We start from the raw sequence: 24,423 nt of genomic DNA, 5'->3' as shown, positions 1-24,423 counted from the left end.
TTATCTCACACGCATTTCGGAGGTGAGCGGGTCGTGGGGCGCGGGCCACATAATCCGCAATTAATAATCCGATTTACAACCGCTAGTCATGCTAACACCATCTAAATAACTATATCGTAGACAATAACTGCTATTTACGGCCTTTGGCCAACGTAAATTCACCCCCATACTTATATTTCTGTTAGCCTACAATTGTGCATGAGATGCGAAATAAAGTTTTTATTTTTCATTACAAGTTTACGTTGCTATATATGTATTCTTTCAACTGCATTATACGTATTTTAAAGTGGAGAATCTTAAAAATACAATAAATTTAAAAGCAAATATTTTTATTTTCATGGCCTCTTTCGCGCGTAAATATTTATAAACTCTGCCTCTCTCTGAAATACGCCAAAAAGCTTATTGGAGTTAAAACTATATGTGTAACATATTAAATAAATATATTATGAAAACTTAAAAACCGCTCTTATGGAACGTCTATGAGGGTGACCTATGTTCAACAGCGCACCTTCAGCTGAAGTATATACATCATGAATATTTGTAAATCGTAAATAATACTGGCAAGAAGAGACACGTGTTTACACTTCGAAATACTAATGCTGTATGTTACTATTTAAGCTTTATAAATAATCCTTTCGTTGTAAATCTACATGAACAGACACAAAATAGACAATACAAGCCGATCGTAGGTGAAATGTTGTTTACATGACATACACACGTATTCAAATTTGCAGCTGCATCAATTCATTCTTGTACAAACACTTCGCATGCATTGTTTATCCACACGTACGAACGCGACGACAGTTGTGTCAATATTTTTTTAAAATGTCTAATTTGACATACACGAACATAAGAAATAAAAAAGAATAAATTAAATCATCCTTTATAGACCGTTTCCTATCGTAGTGAAACAGAATTCTGCGTTACTCTCGTATATCTATATTAGCGGGCACTAAAGTTTCCGAAGTACGCCGACGTGAAGATATCAAACTGCTATTTTCCCCGACAATATCTGGTCGAACGCCAGTTGCCAAAAGCGTCTGTGGCGCCGCCACGACGCCTCCCGCGTCTTCAACGTTCTTTAATTTTATATTCTTTTATCTCTTCCGACGCTATGGGCAAAGTTCAACGACTTTCTCCGACACTTGCGGTTATTATATAAATATTTTCTGATGGAACGAATTTAGTCTGTTAATTTCGAAGGTACAATTATTTTTGTCTCCTCATTTTTATTGCAATACTACAACGTATCTCTCTCTGTTTGTATGTACAAAATATAGTAGATAAAATAAAACGGAATGCCATGTGATTCTAAGTATTAAGTCTCCGGGTTTCGACATCTTCACTATGTCATTATGTAAGTTCCTAGAAGAAACATTGACACATACGCTAGATAAAATTGTATAGTAATTATATTTTGGTTTTGTTTTGTATTCGTAATGTATGATGTAGTTTGAGGATATATTTCAAAACTTTAAAAAATCATGATGATGATGAGAACAATAAATATTTTTTCTAAAAATTGTGCAAACGTGTAATAATGTATTCTACATTACAAAATTATACATAATTATTATAAAGGTTGTCAATGTTGTACATACCTTAAATAAGCAATTGTATTAGAATTTGATTGTTAAAATGCTTTATTGTAAAATTTTAGTGCGTTTGTTACTGGTATTGTTTTCTAAATAAATAAATGTAAGAATGAATGAGGCATTAGAAAAGTAAATGTTTGCGAAGGTCCGACTGGTTTCGGTTGCGATTCGCTTGGCTCGAAGCCCGGTGCGAGTCGAAACCGCAATCGCGGGCCATTCAGCCGGTTTATCTCGGACAAACTGCATCGGTACCGACTGCACTGGCCTAGAAAGCGAATTACTCGCAGGAGATTACTCTCACGTTGCAATTAATCGAGCCCGACAAATTTTATTTAGCCGACGACCGAAGCGTTAGATCCGTGTGGGTTTCGAGTTAACCCGATGTGAAGGCACCGGGAAAAAGTGGATTAATGGAAAGAAAGGCACTAATTACGCCTCGTTGTGTTAGATAAACACGTTTAATGATTGTTTTACACGCGATCCTCTTTAATTATGAAGTTAATTAAGATTTAATTTGTTTTGCTGAGTATATTGTAACACACGTGATAGAATTGTTCCTAATTGAAAATATTATTTAAATTGACATGTATCATTAAACTATTGGCATATATGTGGTCGTGCAGTATGCCCTAATGTAGTTACAAAAAAAAAAAACAAATCCCATCCCCATACAAGATGGTTAGTTATATAAGAGTAAGTTTTTAGGGAGACTGTTAAGATTATTTATCACCAAAAAGCTTTAAAGCTTCTACATCCATTTCCTACACACTCTACCAAGTGATCACTCTGAAGTACGTTATAATTGATTTATTATTTCTATTGGAATGCGACAGGCCGACTTATGGCAGGAACGATTGTAAACCACAATTAGTTTTCATATATAAATATACGAATTTTATAAATATTTATCCTTAAAATATTATCATAATAATTTATTTCATTACTTCTGAAACCATTGATTCAGACTCACCCTTTCAAAGCTTTTACACGTATAACCAAATTAATATACATAGGATGTATCAACGCGAAATTGAATCAAAGGGCAACGAACGTGTGCAAACAGCGATGCCTTATAAAGTGATTGAATAAAGATAAGTTTTGTTACATGGAGTCGATCTAAATTTGGCGGCATTGTAGTGCGTCAGTCACCAACCGCCAGGGCTTACGCTAACGCTAACATGGCCACCATGCGCAAACACGGCGCTATCTAATCAGGCGAGCGACAGGAACAACGTTCAATACGTCTACGCATGTAAGTTGTTTGGCATACCGTAATCAGACACGTATCGCGTTGACAAATATTTGTATGACTTACATGCATCAAGAATAATATTAAGAGTGAGTATCCCGGCCGTGTTGCCAGCGCTTCCACATGAATTTAGACGAATTATTATTCAGACGCCTAAACCGGATCTTACAGAAAATTAAAAGAGAAATTATGAAACAACATCCAATATGTCTAAATACGATATAATATTTTATCGATAAAAAATGGGTAAAAACATTATAAAAAGTGTTAGTCTATAAAGAGGTCATCTTTAATCTTCCTTTCTAAATTTATTTCTTCGAATGATTTTCTGGAATGTTTATTTACTGGGTGATTAGCACAGGTATCAGCAGAAAGCTTTAAAGCTTTTATTTCCAATCACTCTCTATAAAGTATTGAGACTACTTTGGAAATGAGTAAAATTTATTTATTTTTTCTATTGAACTGCGGCAAGCCAATAACGTGTACCTACGGTATTTATTATTTCTGAATCAATTGTTTTTTGGACACGGTTAACTGTAACATCTCAGTATATTATTTTTTTTTAAATTTAATACCAACAGAATGTCAATGTTTTTAAATTAAATAAACAATGAAATTATATTTAATCTATAATACCTAGACTGTTCCTGTATCCTACCTTCGCGTTAAATGATTTTCAAAACAAACCTCGCAGATAAGGTGTATATAATATATATTAATGCATATTACTATATTTATAACTACGAGTATAATTATTTTATAATATTATGCATCATTCATATCAGATAAAGATTATTCATTAAAGACTGTAAAATATATCTTATAGATGTATGTTATGTCATATGGGAAGTTTTACAATACGTAAAATACCATTATTCATTAATGATGTAAATTCCAAAGAACGACTTACGACACATAAGCGTCCAGCGGTTAAAAAATTAATGATTTACCGCAACTTCCTGAGTCACCGACTAAACAGTACAACGTAACCTAACGGTATTAATCCCGAGAAGTAATATTCAACATTTAATAACTTACTATCTTTATATAATTTTATATCTTATTACATATGGCCATGCGACTCATTTCAACCGTAAGACGTTAACTATTGAATAAAAGCCTCTCCTGTAGACTTCTAATTAAAACCGTTGTCTACATCTAGCATCTTCTAAGTACAATAATAAGGTCTTCTCTACTTTTGAGTGCATGTCCTACGCTGCGTTGAAAGCCCCAGAGGCCACGGGTTCTGCAAGCTATATTGCCTGCCTACTGCCATTTGTACTGGTCAATCCCCCTAGCTGTATCTCAGTTTATTTAACTTTAACGAAAATAAGATTTGTTTTTTGTTGATTCGTAGGAATCTTCGCATTTACGATTCGATCCCGTAGAGAAATCCCGTGCAGTCTTCTCCATTGAACGATTTCTTATGAGAATACATTTTAGTAATAATGTCTGATGGCGATGATCAAATTGTATAATCCCTCTCATCAGAGAAATAAATCTGGAAGATTTTTTTTCCTTTCAGCATGCCTCCTTCTTGACTGAACTCCTTCACATTTTATAGGGTCGGGCAGACTTTCACCAGCAGGCTGATACTTTGTTTTACTACTACATAAACAAGAGCAATAATGCACTGTTTTACCTAAAGATAAATTGAGTTAACAAGTATAATATTGTATTGGAGATAATACATGATAAAATTCCCACTGGTTCCGACTCCTCTCGGAGGTTTGAAATGAATCGTAAATGATCTCCGATCTATAGTAAATTGGTTTTTTACCTATTAATTTTTCGCGGTGTCTTCGATCGTGACAAAATGACCTATTTTATAACTAATACAAAACAATATGTTGCAACTTTTAATATTTCTTAGTAACGGGCGGGGCGAAAATAAATTCGTATAAAAATCTGTTCAGCTTATTTCATAAATATACTAATAATACCCAGTAAAAGGATCTAATTTTTTATTATTTTCTCAATTATTAAATTTCTTGATAGTTAAATCGTATAAAGGATGTACGAGTAGGATAAATGGTTTTATAGTAAATAATATCTTTGAAAAGATATAATTCATGTTCATTGTTTAACTCACTGGTTTCAAAGCAATTCTAAAAATCATGTTTAGATTTAAACAACGTCTCAGCCCGCAAAGGCAATTTTGAAACTTCACAGACAAAACCGTTAACTTCTTTGAGCTCTAGACGAGAAAATGCTTACGGCAATAAGACGTGAATTGAGTGCCTCAAGACACTCGACTCCGTAGAGCAAGCGGACTATAAAAGCTCCACCACAAAGGCGAGTAAAGCAATAACGGAGCGGTAAATTTCTCGCAGGGCTACTGAAAAACGTATAAAGGGTTCAATCAAACATAGCGGTGACTATAAATTGGGAAATGGATGGGCTTCTGATATGACGGTTCCGCATACCGCAGCACTCATTATTACCTCCCACGCGTCCGTCCCCTGTCAAGCAGAGGCGCGACTTATATCTATATGACCGACAGATTACATATGCTATTTCAGTATACGGTCGTGGAAAACTTGTAGCTCCAGCGGCATGACAAGATTTCATTACTAGCACTTCAACAGATATTAAATAATCATGAATTCACACCACCGTGTGTTCTTGATTTTAAAAATTTTTCAATAACTTTATCATTTGTTCAACATAAATAAATATGTGATAATACATTTTTAAAAGGACTTGAAAAAGCTACTTTTTACAGATGAATATTTCGTTATTTTCGTAAATTGATATTTTATTAGTACATTTTCGAGTCTCATTGGAAGTCTAATTGGTGGTTCTATGTGCAGCGGTAAATGATATTTATTTAAACACATAAGGTTGATTAAAAGAAAATAAATCTCGGGTTTTTAACGAAAGGCAATATTACAGTTCAATAGTTCATAGTTTGTTATCTTATTGTGTCAATGAAGCGATAGATTATATAATTTATAATATAAGTTTACACAAACAATAGATAGTTAATGCGCAGAAGAAGCATCGTTACGTACGCTTGTCGATTGTATAAAGCAGTAGATAGCAAAAGCAAGAGCTATTGCGAAGAAAAACGTGGGCGCTTCTACAAGTTCAACACCTACACTTGTTTCACTGATGTCATAATTTGTATTACACTACCTACAATTCTAAGAACATCTTTAAATAGAGCATGTGAAATAAACATTCTCCGACATTAATCTTTTTCCAATAATACAATTTTGTCTTGTTTTGTTTGTAATAGTCTGTCTGCAATATTTTTTAAAAGTAAGAAAAAAATATCGACTGTTGCTTCTCAATACTTCAATAAAACGTATTGTAGGTGCACAAAAATATTACCGATTTTATACACAATGTAAATACCAAAGAACAAAATCAAATTTTGTATACATATGACTTGACTTCATCGAGTTAAACTTTCTATAGGCAATGTATACATACTGTTTTATAAACGGATAACGATAATTTATAAAAAGCTTCTAATGCTAAATTAAAAAAAATGTCAAAAAATGCTTTTGTGCAATTGTGCATAACAGCACTAAATGACTTTTTTAAAGATAGCACACCATGGGAATGTGTTCGTCTTTAGTCAATTTCAATGTTTGTTAACAACTTTTGTACTCTTTGAAAAAATATTTAAAATGTCTGGCTCAATTTTTTTGCTCAAGGCAATACCATCCGAACAGGGACTAGACTAAACTTGACGTCAATAATACGTATAAACTTTAAAACTGTTATAAAAACAACATGTAGGTCGTGAATCAAATCAATTCCCTCCAATGTTATCACCAGTTGTTCCTAAAATAAACCTCTAAGTACCTAGTCCAGTTACAAATGCTACGATGACGAATCCAAAACACTCGTATCGCAGCCGAGATAACACGAGTAGAAATAATACTCCATAACCTTTCCATATTGTTAATGCAAGTTTTAAAAATTGTACTATGTGTTAGTATCTAAATTTATTCTTTTCAAGTAAGTATTACAAGTCAGTCGCCACATTAAACATACAAAAAATTGTATAGTTTGATGTGTAAAAAAAATAGAACTAAAAATACATCATCGATGTCAGCCGAAAGACGTCCATTGCGACACGGCTTTCCCCAAAGATCGCCACAATGACTCGTCTTGCGCCGCCTGATTCTAGTCACATCTCGAGACATCGTCAAGATCGACAAAAATGAAAAAAATATATATATTATAATCTTAGCTATGTTACATCTAGACTTTAATAGTCGACACACCAGTAACTGACTATTTTACACGACAAACAGGTATGAAAAATATAATAAACTAGAAGTACATATTTATACAAGGAAAATGGAATATTAATGCTTCGAAACAGTTTTATTTATTGCAGAATATACCTTATATTATGGTCTATTAGATTGATATTAGAGGCGCAGTGTTGTGGTGCATGAAAACCGGGTCTCCGAAGGGTTAGTGCCTCGGCGCGAGCGTGCGAAAGTCGTTCGTCGACCTTGCGTCGTCGCGGTGCGCTAGCGCAGGGGCCGCGTGCCATTCCACCCACTAACACGCCGATACAAACTGGTGCATTTATGTTCTGTTTGCTCGTGTTACATATTTACGTACAAATGTCTATACTCATTTAATATAAATAATCGCTAAATGTGTGCCTCAAAATCAAAAACGGCTAGCCTGATTAAGCTTATTTTTGATTTTCATTAAATCTATAGCAAGACCATCACCATAGTAAATTATCGCTTGAATTGGGCGTTCATCGGTTAACATGATGATGATAACTATCGAGGTTCTTTTAGAAACAAAAAATGCAAAGCAATCATTTTGCTTAGAGAATAGCATAATCAATATTTTTCTCTCCCTTGCTAACCACAGACGAAATTAAAATCCTTCACTCCCTAGAATTTGATGTCCATCGAAATAAAAAAGCGTGATAATCAAAAAATATCAAACAATTATATTTACTACAAAAATCAGACGAATAAAAATACAACCACATCATTACTCAGTAAACGTTCAGCATTTAAACAGCATGGTAATATTAAGAAATACATTTTACTTATTAATTTATTCAATTAGACTGCGTCTGGCAAGTAGTTTTTGATAGTACAAACTCTATCAGACCGGTAAATAAATAAATTAAACATATTTATTTAGGATTTAAAGTAACAAGATTAGTATACCACTAACTTACAAGTTTGGAATAATAATTTACAGTAAAACATTTGCGCTTGCGACCTTGGGGACAATAACTGATATTTCTTAATAATAATTTCACTACATAGACTACCATTCTAATCTTTAAAAGTGCATAAGAATGTCTAATAGCAGATATAGTATACAATACTTAATTTTAACATATAGTAATTCGCCTTTAAAACACTTTTTTAATACCGTTATTCCTGAAAATAATGATTTTAGATACAGTTAGCTTTATATTAGTTGTTGCCTAAAAAGCTTTTACGTCTATATCCAATCATCTTGTATAGAAATAGCGTTATCCATCTAGAAAGCCTTCGAGTAATAGAATTGCACCAACATCGTAATAAAAATATTCAATGAGAGAACAAATCTATTTATTTATTACTCACTATTCAGGGTTACGCAACCAAAAAAGCAAACTCGACTAACGTGAATCAATGTACACATTAGAAAGGTTTAAGTGTAGGAAGGACGGTTTTCGTAATCAGGTTACCGTAGCTAAGTACAAGGAGATACGAAACTACAGTCGATCGATGAAGCGGTCCTCGCTAATTAACGTCGGTAATACGCAGGAGCCTGTCTTCGAGCAGCCCCGATCACGAGACGATGACGTTAACTCGGTTGAGTCTATTAGGCACAGTTAATGTTTCGATTTGTAAATTTGTTACGACCACCGTAAAATTCTACCTAAATGACGCAAGAGATAATTTGAAATATAATTACGTTCTTTGTGAGAACTGCTAAGATAGTATTTATCGTAAGCGATGATGACTTTTAGTAGAAAGAATAGCTAAGTTTGTTTTTGAAAAAAAAAATCATATAACGACATTTTAATTACTTATCCTTGTAAAATTTTATTTTCGTCGTCGTCGTCGATTTAGCCTGTAAGCGCCCATTGCAAGACATAGCGCCAAAAAGTTATCTATTTTACTATTTAATGATAAAACTTTTATATGGTGCTTAATATAACTTTTACTACTCACTGATATTTATTACAAATCTACTTTATGTTTGTATATGTAACACATTTAATTACAGTGTTTATCATCGTAGTTGCAACCTACAGGTTAAATCCGCCCCCAAACATATTTATAGGGGGAATACCATAAACGCCACGCCTGGCAGACGGTTTGGAGATTGCAGTGTTGTACTATGGTATGCAGAGAAGGCTGCTGCCCAACCTCTGGAAACTTGTTTGTAAACAGTATATAAAATTGTATCTCGAGAAAAGAACCCACGACTTACTTTTACAAGCATCAAACTGGACTAGCGTAGTTGGATAGATACCGATATTGTTTCTTAACTATATAATTTATGTATTTATTTTACAAGTACACTTAACCTTTTATATACACCGAAAATAAATTCGCGTCTTACCGGTATGAAATAGAATCAACCATTTTGCTACATATAAAATTGTAAAAAGTAATCTTCTATTATATGCCCAAATTAAGCATTTATTAAGGAAAAATATCGTAAATACTAATTCAATTCAATGTAGATTAAAAACAAAGAAATCTTAAAGAAATGACGCACTACAAAAATACACGTTCTATTTTTTTAAGGCAACCAAGTACATCCAAATGTATTTCAAAAAATCTCTTTTTTTTTTCCTGCTGTTTTGATGTGCAATAAAGAGTTAAAATAAATAACCACATGTTTAAATATTACGAAACTTTACAAATATAGATTATACGATGTTAGATCAAAACGTCGATGCAATTCGAAAATCAGAAACATTAGAATACGTGCCAAGAGTGTGTTTAAATATGCGTTTAATTATAGCATAGGAAAATATTTTTTAATACTCACGTACTATTAAGTATACTATACATTATCATTTGAATTTAAATCTGTGAACGTTGTACTAAAGGCAAAGAGACGTAAAAGGTAAACTTGATTAGTTTTAATGATCATAATCATTTTTCGAACCTCACACTTAGGGTGTCATTAGCCTCCATCAACAATTCATTGTTGGCAAGAAGCGGTAATGGCCAGACCATATCGCACAGAACAGATAGGCGCTGGGGCTTTAAGATTCTGAAGCGGAGACAACGGACCGGCAAGCGGAGCATAGGACATCCACCCATCGCTGGATGCAGGACGCTTTCAACGGTTCCTTATATAGGAGGCCTATGGCTGAAATGATGAAAATGAAACCTTAAGTCGTAGAAGTCTTTTCGCAAAGAGTATATATAAGTTTGTAATAAAATATCTTTAGTAGTTATATTATTAGGCTGGTTTTGATTGTATTAAAAGTTCTATTTCAAGTAAAATTTCGTTTGAGCTATTTTACATTTACGTTCCATTCTGTCAAGCTAAACAAATCCAATGAAGAAATTCGATACATTCAAATATATTACTACAAAAAAATGCGGTGCAAGTCAGGTAGATTTGTAAATAAATTTTAAAAACATATGTCTCGCATTTTCATAAAAAATGTGAATGTACTTTTTCCCCCACTTATTATTTGTAAAAAGTGTGCATGAATGAATATTCAGATAAGATTTTCAATTTAAGACATCATAATGTTTAAAACTAATTACGTTTTTCCGTAAAATTAAACATGAATTGCACAACTCGTATTCCACTTTGCGTTAGCACTTACACCACTAATTAGCGTCGGTGAGTCAGTATTGGAACTTAGAGAAGCTTGTAGTTATATGTATCATTTTCTTCGGGAGCACATCGATCAAAATCCCTTAAAGTTTGTTAATGCGGGAAGTTTCACAGTCGACTTGTTATTCCAAATGCCAGAGTTAAAGTATGAAACGATAACAAATACATGTATTTCGCATTTATATTTACGATACTAATTAATAAATGTAGGATTCTGACTTGTATAATAATTACAATCGGTTTGTTGAATATTTTATTCAGAAACAACCTGATTATAACAATGAATCATTATAACATTATGTAAATATTTAATTAATTTATGTAAATAATAGGTTTAATAAAGGATTTAGGAACAGAATTCAAAAGCTTGGAAACCTTAAAATGTTACTTTACGTTTGAATAATAACATTTTATCTTCCAATTTATTCGTCACACGTTCAGATGATTATCTAACCAAGGTCCTTCATTAGCCATTTTTAAACAGTGCGAATTTACACAGAAATTTGACTGTCATACCGTTGTTTGTCATACTTTATTACATTGCATAAGACTGACAACGTTAAAATATCTTTCATAAACGTCAAAACATGATAAAAAAAGTAAATATACTAAATGTTACAATTGTGGATAATTAATTTCTAGGTAATTAACCAAAACCTTGAATTTTATTTTGATCATTCCGATTAAATATTATAATTTTTGTCGTTTATAAAGGTCACGACACCCGAGTGGGGATATGTCGACATCACATAACTTTTGGATATATTTTATTAGACTTACGGCTTTCTTTAGGTTTTAACCGTTTGTAGGTAAACGCGATGTTATGTAATTTATTGAATGCCCGAATAACAGTCACATTGCTAAGAAAGACAACTGTGTCTATGCGTGGATGTCAACTTTTGATCACCGAAAAGGATCACGATCCTCAGTAGCAAGGGATACTATGCCAGAAGAAGCATGTCATGAAGCAGCCCTGAAACGAGCAACCTACTATTGTAAGTTATAGACCAACATAAGTTATGAGACGTGAAACGACAGATCTACAATTTTTGATCCTTTACATAACACACAGTTCATAAAGGAACAAAATAACAACGCGTTGTTATCGCGTACATGTCGCAAGATGCCCACAGTATGTGATATAATAATCACTTCAACGTTATAAAAATGGTATTAAAAGATCGCGTTATTCGTATAATGAACGATAAAAATCTTGAAAGGCGGTAAACATGCGCGCGGTCTCGCTTTCTAGCCACTCGTATGGCGTGCTCAAATATCTCTCCACAGATGTTTTTCTTTTGATTATTATAAATAGAAAATGACTGCGATCCCTTAGCCGTATGTAAAGTGGTGTTACTGTTGTGAATAAACTATTTACTTCTCGTTACTCATCATTTCAACTACATGTCCATTGCTGCACGTAAGGCTCTCCTAGTTTTGCAATAAGAACGGTTGAAGGTTACGGATCTCCTCCAAGGTTGGTCGACGCATAAATTTGGCACTGTCATTAGCGTACTCATATAATTCCAAAAAAAAGTAAAAAAATAAGGAATGTTTAATAAAAAATCAGAAAGAGCAATAACACTGGTATATTGATCACCATTACGTAAGTTACATTTTATCCGAAAAACCTTGATCCAGGAGTTGATCACTATTTTTTTTTAAATTGTATGTACAGTGTGTATTCTTATACTTTGTTAGGTAAGGTTTTATATAGTCCTCACAATATCTTAGCCGTAAGCACGACGAAAACGTGCCAAACAAGATAAATGATAACAGCTGTTAAATATTTTCTCTTTACGTATATTTCTTTTATAAACACTGAAATACAATCTTATGGAATAAAATATTCAGTTTGTGATTACTAAGATTTACAATCAATTTATTACAAATCTTGTCATTATTTCAAATACATGTTTTTGTTGAACACAAACTAACCTTCCGCTATGTTGAATAAAATTAAATATGTACATACACAGATAAATTCTCTGGAAATTCCTTTATGTACAATGTCATGTAACTGATTACCTATTTACCGTTACGGAGTGCTTTATTTTATACTAAATGCTTTAACAAACTGCCAAAAATAAAATACTTCCAATAAAAAATGAATAAATGAAACTTAAATCAATTATATTCGGGCGGCTTTCAATGCTCTACGCATCCAATACATTAATAGTTAAATTCTTAATGAGTCTATCCTGACTTCTTTGCAGTTTTGCGCAATATTCTGCTTCGATATGCTCTGTAGTGTCCGGAGCTTATATTATTAAGAGTGACTATTTTATACATCTTTTAGTGTGTTAATCATAAGCAATGATTTTATATCGTTATCATAACGCTTTATAGCAGACAATATTTTTGTGTGATTACATCCTAACATCGTATCTTTGAATTTCAATTCACAATAAACGTTTGACAGGTAAAGACACCGTGCTTTAATTTACTTCGTGGTTTGAATTTAGAAATCTATGGGCGTGATTTTGGTCCAACAATCGACGCCTTAAAACTGAAATGACAAAAATTGAAATGAAAATTGATGTTTATACCAACTTCTTCGCAATTATTTTCTACTTTTCTTTACAAAACTGTTTCCGTGGATAACTAAAAAATGAAAAATAAAATGCTGAATTGATCGCACCGTTTTCGAGTTTACCTAGCGTTAGCGCTTCATTTGGATATTCGTCTTTATTTATATAAATATTGTTTATACAGGTCAAATTGATATTGTGATACTTTGAATAGATATTCGTGACCTTATTCTTGAGATGTAGTTTTTATATCGCGTGTCGCCGATCACCAGATGGAATAACAGACGGTGCCACATTGCGGCTTGCACGGCGGATCAAACCGTATTTACATCACAATTGTTCACATTGTGCAGGGTCGCAGGTTGGAGGTCGGCGCGCGTGTGCACTCGTTTATACCGGGCCTTTGTTCCGGCGATATTTTAACTGACCTTTATTAACCGACTTCAAGTCTACTTTTTAAAATCACCCACTTTATTGACGGCCGGCAGTCTGAATTTTAATTGTGGTGTCTAATTTATTTATAGATTACTAGCTGATCCCGCAAACGTTGTTTTGCAAACAAAAACTAAAGTTTTTAATTAACACATTAAAAATAAGGGTTGATCGTAGAGGGGTAAAAATTTAAGGTTGTGTGTATTTTTGTGGATGTTGTATCATAAAAAAATAAAAACAAAAAATTTTGTCTAAAAATTTAAAAAAAAAAAATTTAGGGGTGGACCACCCTTATCACTAAGGGGTATGGAAAATAGATAGTAGCCGATTCTCAGACCTACTGAATACGCATATGAAATTTGGTAAAAATCGGTCAAGCCGTTTCGAAAGAGTTCAAGTTTGAACACCGTGACACGAGAATTTTATATATTAGATATATCTAGCATTAAATATATCGTTACGACAAATATGTACTTAAAACTCATCTTAATTTAAGTTTTGTAATTTAAACATAACTTGTTTATCATAAGTACATGTTGTTAATTATGACATTTGTATCAGCAAAATATAACATCCTTATTCCGTCAACTATTTCATTAACTCAAACAATTTAAGATTCTAAAGCGTATTTGTGATCGTATCGAAAAAATAACTTTTAAATGCATACTTTCACCAATAAGAAACCAAGATAATTATCCGGCCAAATTGTTAATATTTACACTTGTAAGTCGTAAAATAACATTACACATTCGAAAGCACAGTAACACGTACACTTTTATTTCTGTCATACGCTACACATCCGTTCAAAAAGTTATTTCAATTTATTTTACTCTACCTCCAGACAGGCCTAGCATAAAGACCCCCCCCCCCCCCAAGAGCTCTAGTGTAGGAATACTAAACAAGTATTATCGAAAAGTGACAGTACAAGCCGAGGCCCTTGAAATTAGTCACTCAATACAGCGTCCACCAATCTAACATCTCGACGGCCTCCCAATGTTAAACAGTAGTATGTATCGGCACGAGCCGAGGCTTTCCCGGGAACCTTCCAGTTTCGCAACTTTAAAAGAGGTCTCAGGCTAGGAGCCCTCTGCTCTCCGCAACAATATCACCGTCAGTACAGTCCCTTTTAAAAAAAAATATACTGACAAGAAGGAAATAAAAATAATTATTATATAAATACTCATACACTTTCTAAAGCAGCATTAAGATAAATAAAATATAATTTACCAACCAGAACCAAAATTAACTTGTTATCGAACAACAACTGAACCGAACAAACAAAATCGTCATCTTCGATTATTAACTTTCACAGCGTGACCCGACAGGCGACAACTGCCGCATTCCAAGCTTACATCTACACTAGACCATAATGAGTGTATACACAATCATTTACTGTATGTTATTAACAATGATTGTACAGAAGTAGATAGATTATAATTGAACGTGTTATCGGAAACACATAAATTAGATTTGGAATAAATGCCTGCATTTTTTATTGTTTCGAGAAACCATATAATAAATAAATTTCGACTTTATTTGTAAAATTAAAATATCATTTTACTTTTAATTATATTTTTTTTTAATTTTGTCTAATTGCTTTTTTTCCGGCTAGTCTGTGAAATTGCTGAACCGATTGTGACAGCACTTATACGGGCAAGTATCTGATGTAATAAGAAGTAACTTAGACTACTTTTATTTTAGGAAAAAAATTAAATAAAAGTAAACTATTTTTTTTACTAAATTCCACGAGGACGAAGTCGTGGTCACTGCTAGTAACGAATAAATGTAAGTCTTATTGAGTAGTAGTAATTTTATTATGTTATAGAACAGGTAAATTTGCTTGGTAAAACCAAAAACAAAATAGACCGGTTTCTGACATTAAGAAACACATTCACTCATTGGCCGAAATTTCACCTTCAAAAAGTTAAGAAATCTTTCATGGGTCTGAGTATACGTATATATATTAAGTTCCACGAGATATCTTAAATCTTTCTTTTCTTAAATTTAAACCTGAAATTAAAAGCTTACTATTAATAAATCTTATTATAGTATTTAAGTTATTGGTTGATCGAAACGGAACTTTGTTTGTTGACTCATTAGAATGTAAACATTGAAAATTGTAAAATTATTATTTTCATTTGCCAAGTGCAACTATTTAATTTCTAGCCGACTTTTCTCAGCAAATTAACATTACGAGCCGGTGGTAACTTATTATTTATAATGTTGAAATGATCGACAATTCATTTTGTGCATGTAAATACCTCCTTGAATAAAGATATTTTGAATCTGAATTTTACCAACTTGTCGCTCGCGCAGAAACGCATAAAATAATAAAACTATTTGCTTCCTTCAAGTAAACATCCACATACTCGCTAAAACAAACCAAACAAGGAATCTACTCGTCAATTATGTGATTAACAAAAAAAAACAGCCACATAACGGGACACACGTATGTAATGTGGCATTGGCATTTACAAATTCCGTGGGTTTGAGAACACGCAGAGCTGAGATGACAGTCTGAATCTGGTTTTAGGTAGCTAAAGCTCGAGGGCTCCCTCGGGAGCCTGGAGAATCGGTTCACTAAATTTCACTCCATAACCGGATTCAAACCTAAACCAGGCCTGCTTATCCTAACTAAAATTGGTTTTCCCAACAGCCTGGATTGGTTCCGTTCGTCGTCTTTTCAGTCCATAACCGTACACTGCAAGGCATAAGCCTCCCCAAAAAACATGGGGGGATATATGTATATATCGCTATCGCCACTCTTGTCTGGCGTGTTGGCGACCGCAATATGGTACGCCGAAGACGCTGCTGCCTATCCTCTGGAAACTTGTTAGTGATCAGTAGCTGTATGTATGATTATTTAAAAAAGAATTATATGAGGTTGTTTCGAGGGAATCGAGCTCCCAACTGGTTCCGTTACATTACATATTTTACCTGATTGAAAGGCCGCCAATCTCTGATTACTTAGGCGGACGTTGTTTGGAATATGAAAGTTGGAAGCTATTATATTAATTTAGAAGTGTTATTCTATAAACCACAAGATGAGTATAGACTGAATAATCACAACCGTTTTTGTGGTAAGAGAAACGGTTACTGGAAACGGAATATTACACATTATTACAATTTAATGATATTTAATAGTCGCCTAATACACGTGGTAATTTTCAATCTAAATATACTTAGTGCAAAAATCTATCTAAATATAAAGGTGTTGGATATTATAAAAAGTTCTTCATACAAAAACATGCCGAGGTGTAAATTAATCAGAAGGAAAACTGTATCTTCTTGTCCAAGTGAAGTATCATACTACATATGTAGACCTACACTTTAGTAGTACCGTACAACTAGAATAATCCTTTAACTAATTAATCTATTAGTAACTCAACTTATCGACGGCTGAGAAGCAGAGTTGCTCTTGGAGGCCTAGTCACTTCATGAAGTGTCGACCGAAACGATCTAAGAGCTCAGCGGCCTCCCAATCCAGTGAAATAAGTAGCGTGTAGCAGTCCAAAGCAAGGCTCCTTCGGGAGCCCTGAAGCTTCGCTAATTTAAAACAGTCTTAAGTTAGGCTGCGATCTGCGCCATGCCACTTTAAACCCGTGGAATCTCCTAATGCCATTTGGGCAGCAGTGACAATCCGAAGAAAAAGAAGTAACAATTACTTTAAATATATGATTTCAGTATTATTTCTTTAATGCAAACGAAATATTGTGTAGGTCTAAAAACAAATCTTAGGTGATCCTTCACTATAATAACCTAAACAAACAACAACGGAATGGCGAATGTATATTATCTTAATTTCTTGTTTAAATGGCATTGTAAACGTGTCGACATGGCAACCTTAACTGTGACGGCTGGTCGACTAAGGACAGGGTACCTGCCCTCACAGCTGTGAGACTCGGGATTGGATTCCAGTCGAACCGGTTTATTTGTTATTGGGTCGTGGGCGCATTTGCGAATATCCTTTTCTTCTCTGCAATCTATCTACCAACTGTAATGTTAATTAAGCACTTCTTGGCGGAACACAATTTTTCTTTGTAATTTTAAGTTTTATAATTGTGAAAGTATAGCTAAGTCGCCATATTCGCTAGGACACGCGTTGCCATAGAGCGTCAAAGTCTTTCCCTTTATGCTGCGTTCATACACATATACTACACCTGCTTTAACTAATATAATAAAGTTTATTTGTTATATAACTGTGGCCTATTAAATAAAAAATAACACTAGGCATAAGCCTAGACGTTTTTTTTGTTTTTAATATAAAAAAACACTAAAACTTTGTATAGCATTATAACAAAAATAGCATAAAATATATAAGTTGACAATTACTTAAAATGTTTAACACAATGGAACAAAGCTGTACATGCACCAAATTACTTATTCGCAGAAACATACCGCTGCCCCAAAACTCGAGAGCTTGTTTTGATGTTGCAAACCATAGTTGCATTGTCGATTAATTATGCTGAGATAAAGTGCAATACGAGTCTGTTAACATTACGTACAGTCGTGGTAGTAAACTATTTATATTTGCACTAAGTAGGCGGTAGGACATTTTGGCACGTTCATCACGATTATTATAAACGATCACTTTGTTTATTGAGGTCAAGTACATGCGTTTATTGCGTACACCTCGATTTTATTCACAGCGTACAGTTTGTACAGTGAAAACACCGTTAAACACATAAAAAGGTGATAAGTATTTTTTTTCCAGGAAAGACATTGATTCACATGACAAGGTATGAGTATAAATCTAACTGCACTTACACATGTTCGTCCGTACGAGTTTTTGTCGTCTTGAAAATTGCGTATAATTATTCGATACGACTTCCTACGAGTAATGACAAACGTACGTCGTAAAGTGGAAACGAGTCGCGACTATCTCGTGATCGCTCAAGGTTCACTTAATTATACTGATTCCTTTTCAATTTACAAGTTTCTGTAAAAGCTCATCATCCTAACGAGAAAAGGAAATATATAAACTGACTTAACTTACAACCATTTAACAACCACATGCAATGGAAAAATAATTATACAGGATGTATGGTAAAATGTGTAAAAAGTTCAAATCATAATAGCTTTCCACTCACCCTGCGTAAGGTAATCACCCTGAAAGTATTTTGGAATACTATACATAATAATAACTTTATTTAATATTTCTGATACCATAGATTTTATATAGATTTACTAACTTTATTTATTATGTGATGATACATATTAAGCATTAAAATTTTACATCTATTTACGTTCGAAATGTATATCTTTATTTATTTTATTGTTGTTAAATATTTGTGTGGTTTACAGTAATAAATATAAAATGTTTGTTTATCAAACAGTATGTGAACGACCCACAATTCCATAATAGGAACGCTTTGAGCAAACGAATTGAAATTCACAATCGAACTTATAAGTACGAACTATTTTATTTCAGCACATTGTGGAGCGACGTATCCAACAAAAACTTGAAACTTTTGAAGCGGGTAGTTATTGCCGGCGGAATTCCTAGTCAGCACGTCGTTGCTTCAAGTTAATTGAATGCTGTTGAGCAACTTGCAGCCTGTTCTAATTCGAAACAAAAAAAAAGCAACAACCCAGACGGTCCCGCGTAATGAGGTAGCGCTATATCTCCGTTTTATAGTTATGCTCGCCGTACACTACTTTCATAATGAATCCTAACTGTACACGATTTAATTATGACTTCGCCGCCATTCTCTCTCGACACGGTCCTTTCCGTTCGAAAACACAGAGAAATAATAAGTTAGTATCGCAGCTTTAAAACACAACGTTAAATGATGTACACTAATTAATTGTTACAATAAATAATAAAAATAAGCCATAATGTTTTTTAATTAAAAATATCTTTGTCAAACTATGAAATACGTGTGTATTTTTTTCGTTTAATTATCACCGTCACTGTTTGTTTGTCCGTTGAATTCAACGCTGTACAAAATAAAAGGTTGAAAAAACTGAATATAAAGGATAATTGAGAATAGAAGTAAAACCTTTAGTAAGGCCAACGTATAGGTTATTTAATGTCAATGTACCTAATCTATGGTATATTAAGTACACATTATCCAAAAAAAACAATAGTTTCAGAAATAATACCGTAATGAGAATATAGTAATAAATAACGATTAAAAACTAGAATTACTGTATATTGAAAATAATTATTATTTACTATCTGTCAGTGCATAATTTCTACCGCTAGAAACTACTGGCTGATCACATTTCAGTAATTTCAAAATGATTATAAGGAGCGATTCAAAATAAAGGGAAAAGTTTTTAAGTTATTAGTTGACAAAGGAGATATACAATCACGTGTTTAAAGTTTTTACATCAGTAAACAACAATCCTGTATACATAAATATAACTAAACGCAATTAATAAAGGTTTTTATGTAACATGTGGCGAGACAAGTGGGACGTTCACCTGATAGCAAGTGACGCGCTCTGAATAACAATAAGGTGCCCAGACTTGCAAAGCATCTAATTGGCGCTCACCATCTTGATCTCGAAACACGGATGATACGTTAGTCCAATACTATTAGCCGCAGCCGTTCAAAGCGAAATGCAATAAAGCTTACACACTAGGGATTAGTTGCAGTAATATACGCAGTGATGCCGAACTATATGACTTAATGTAAAAGCGCTATATCAATACAAATATATCAAAATAATAAATAATTTTCTTTAAGCTTAAAAACCTGTAACGGGCTCGCTTTCTTTAAATTTGTAAGAAATATTTATTTAAATTCAACGAACATGATTTTAAAAAAGTATTCTCAATTCTATTGCTTTTAAATTATAAATTATAACATTAGCTATTCCTCTATCAATCTATAATAAGACTAGTTAACAAGTTGTTTGGATTTAAAACATTTGTCAGATTAAATCCGCATTTATATTAACTAATTTATACAAGGGTACAAAACCTTTAAAAGGGTGAATCTATAGCTAATTTATTAGCAAAAAGCTTTATGGTTTTACATTCATTTCCCTGTACCCTGTTTAATGCGATAACTTTGAAATATGTTACAATATACAGGCCAATAACAGCAGTGACAAACAGTGAAGAATAATAATTTCATTATAGAGTGATACGAATATTAAAAACGATTTTTCTTTATATATTATAATTAGGTTATTTATTATATACACTAATTGACAAAAAATGAGCTAAAAATTAACCTCCTTAAATGTTTTACACCTATAACTAATCACTCTGTATATCCAGAAGTAAAATATATTAGATTTAGTCATTTTTGTGGTAATATATTTTAACACATGAATTACGAACGTATTTTAACACGTGATTTAGTATGACGAGGACGTTATTTAAAATACGTTTTAATTTAATCACAGATCCGTATCAATCGAGTTAGAAGGGTTCGATGACCCGGCGAGGCGCCCGACCGCACCTGCGATTGCTGGCTAGTCTGTCGGATCTCAGCCAAGGTCACAAAGCTTTTCACGCTCTGAATCATCAAAAACTCTTGCCGTTAGTGACATATCGTACGATATCCCACGTTATTAAATTCAAAATGGCGCCTTTGCTTTCGACATAGAATTTTTAAAATGGCGGCCTTGAATTTGAAAAGAGTTAAGTGTCATTACACAATGCACTTTACTTACAATTACTTAGAAACAAGTTTATTTATCAACAACTCAATTTGAATTCTAATAAAAGTAAATATAAGTATATATAGTCAGTTTTAATAGATATTAAAAAAATCAATGCAGGCCCCTTCTAACCGGTCTTATTAATATATATATATATATATGTATATATATATATATTATATCGCGTCCCTACGAATTGAAATGAAAGGTAGTCTAAATTGGTTTATCTAATATATTAGTGGAGCGAGAATACCTTATTCGTAAAAGTCATTTCAGGCATAGGCCTCCGCCAGAGATATCGTCAAGTTAGGCGGGCGGAATGGCAATCGCGGTATAGTATTATGATATATAGAGGATCTCGATGTCCGTCCTCTGGGTTTTTTTGTGAGTTGTGACAATCCTACATAATTAATGAAAAAAAAGCGTGAAGTGTATAATACTGTATCCTGGGAAACAAACTCGCAATCTATGAACGCAATTTTCTGTCTTCTACCGCTATCTTCGCTCATTTTTTCATAAAACATTAAACTGTTAATTTTGAGTCATAAGTGTTACACTATTTCGCACGCTGGATAAAGAAAGCGAAGTATATTTTAACCGATTTTTATATTAGTGATCGAATGTGTGGTCGAGCAAAATTACCAATTGTTAAAAAACGAGATAAAATGTAGGCATTACTACACATTCTACTCACGTTTTTAACTTATTACCACGAAACGTGCATTGGAAAAAAAAAACATTTATTGCTACAACTTCGTTAGTATTTAAAAAACAGACAGCCGCCCTCAGGAAACCAAATGAAGAAGTTAATTTTATTACGTGCTGGAAGCGTGGTCGGAAGACAAACCTTTTTTTCTGCTAATAAAACGGAAAACCGAATTGAATTGGTTTCAAACTTTCTAGAATCATAATTTTTTTTTAATAAAATACAAATGCTTCTTCACACAGTATGAAAACATAAAATTACACTTAACGAAACAATAAACATTTCATTTTTGTATTGACGTTCATAATTGCCCGATGTGTAGCGTCGCCCATTATAAAACTTACATTTGTTTAATTAACGACGTCAGTAGCGTGTAATAATAATGCGAATGCTATTCCACTTAAAGTATTTACAATGCTCATTGGTACATGTAAAGCCCAGACACGCTACAGAAATTTGCTTCGAGTGTATAAAACTCTCCAAGTGCAGTTAAGCGCACATCAAAGAGTTAACAAAAAGGCATAATTGTGCACCGGGAGTGAGTTTGTGATATTTTTATTTCATTGCCCTAGACGACTTATTTTCTTTACTTTGAAACTAAAAATATATGTGCAGAAATTTTATCATAATTTTATTTATATTACAAAGTATGGAAGACAAATTTATGTAGTCATGTTCATCAGGAAGTGCATTCGACGCATAAGATCGTAGCAGAGATTCAAAATATTACCTTCGGATATAGTAGGCAGCACGTTGACAAAACTAACGATTCCAACGCCCGTTAGCTGACTCATTCACAAAATTAAATAAACACTGGCGAGAAACGGTCGCAGACGGGTCGCACCCGGCGAGGCTACACAGCCAAAACAATACAACACAACACTTATCACGCCAACCCACATAGATAAACCCTCTATGTTAACGCTTTAGTACGGATTCGGTACAACACATACGTGCCGCGAGCCCGGTGAACGTTACAATTTACGATATCGAATGGTCAATAAGCACACTTTTCCCATAATAAGCGAGAATGTGAACTGACACTAGAGTGGCCTAGATCGCAAAGCTGCGCGCGCGCCGTCCTTCCGCCACGAAGCGCCGGAGCGTACTGGGCATGTTCGCGGAGCCAACGCCCGTTCACCAATTCACCTCTTATCTCTCGATGACAGCGCGCTCGACCGTTTACTGGCTGCACCTACTCGACGGGTTACTTTATACAGGAGCGATGTTATTTCGCGAACGTTCAAATACGTTCATACCGCAGTATGCAAGAGAAAGGCATGTGGTACCCATGCCAATATAACTAATGGAAAACTTGTCCTGTAAACTTCACATTTTATTGTTTGAGCGTACAGTTCGTATATTTAACACGACCATATCTGTCAGACAGTTTACGAGTACAGTTGTTGCGACAGCAGCCGTTTAATAAAAACTCATGCATTGTATTTACATAATAAATACAATGATATACTATCCTTGTAAGACCATTGTAATTTAAATACAAAAAAACACATATTTAATGTCCTGAAAGTTACTAAGAAAAGATTCGAAATGAACTTTAATATTTGCACCAAAGCATCCCCAAAGGAAATGTTAATAATAAAGCATTGTGTTCCAGGAAAACATATATTTTCTATTCTTTTACGCTTTAAATCATAAGTTGTGGTAACAACAAAGAAATCTTTGAGCGTGGAATACTCAACTAAACGATAAAAGTAATTAAAAGTGAAAGTTCAATGACCCAGAATGTTTCACATTTTATTTATCGTATCAAGATTGATTAGTTTTGAGATTAGTCCTAATATTTACGAAAAACATGAAATAGTACTACACACATAAATCGATTTACTGAAACGTTATATTTATACAATCGAATATCTAAAAGACGCTTAATAACACATTAGATAGTCCGTAATATAATTAAATTTGTTGCTACCATTTTATTATAGCTGCAATCGTCATAGATATTATGACAAACACTTAATAATAAGAAAAGTTAGGAATATAAATATAGTTTTTTATTATCTCAAAAAAAACATTGCCTGATACATAAAACAGAAGAGTAGAAATATAAAATTAAACTGTTAAATAGAAAACGAAAGATTAAGAACAGTATAACAAAAAATTTTTGCCGCAATTTGATTTTATTTTTCGTCTTTAATGATATTAACTTATTTCACCTACATGTATTAATTTATCTCTACACCACCCAAACGGTTAACTGGTAGAAAATGCCTTCGACATTAGGTACGCCGTTATTACATAAAATATGTATAAAAGCAGAAAGTAAAGTAAAATAAAAGTAGAATGTAACAGAAAATAGAAGATTGTATTGCGAATATTTGTAACAGAGTTTTCCAATAAGGCCGGTTGGAAGCGGGCTGCATCTAGACTCTTCCGACCTTAACATGGTGGTTGGACTCCAGAACCTGAAGACTCCAGCAGCCATCTGTTCTGCGTTCTATATGACCTGCACATTGCCACTTACATT

General features: G+C 33.5%; 1 protein-coding gene across 4 annotated transcripts in view; it reads right to left on the bottom strand.

The window, feature by feature from the left end:
• The window catches only part of Eip63E (cyclin dependent kinase Eip63E), a 108,318-nt gene that overhangs the window by 62,675 nt on the left and 21,220 nt on the right, over positions 1-24,423 (bottom strand). Inside the window, exon 1 of one of the 4 annotated variants that reach the window (XM_068762061.1) lies at positions 22,663-23,048. The exons of 2 other annotated variants lie outside the window; for them this stretch is intronic. In XM_068762061.1, the coding sequence (XP_068618162.1) occupies positions 22,663-22,726 (64 nt within the window). In that variant the 5' untranslated portion in view covers positions 22,727-23,048. Of the gene's footprint in view, positions 1-14,838; positions 14,935-22,662; positions 23,049-24,423 lie in introns of those variants that run through there. One more of the 4 variants, XM_068762062.1, reaches the window with a different exon arrangement.

The sequence above is a fragment of the Battus philenor genome, unplaced genomic scaffold (genome assembly GCF_028537555.1).
Source record: "Battus philenor isolate CCGP_79_NKW_IND1 unplaced genomic scaffold, ilBatPhil1.0.hap1 SCAF_16, whole genome shotgun sequence".
NCBI classification, from domain to species: Eukaryota; Metazoa; Arthropoda; class Insecta; order Lepidoptera; family Papilionidae; genus Battus; species Battus philenor.
Note: the sequence above shows the minus strand (reverse complement) of the source record. Positions and strands in the feature narration are given on the sequence as shown.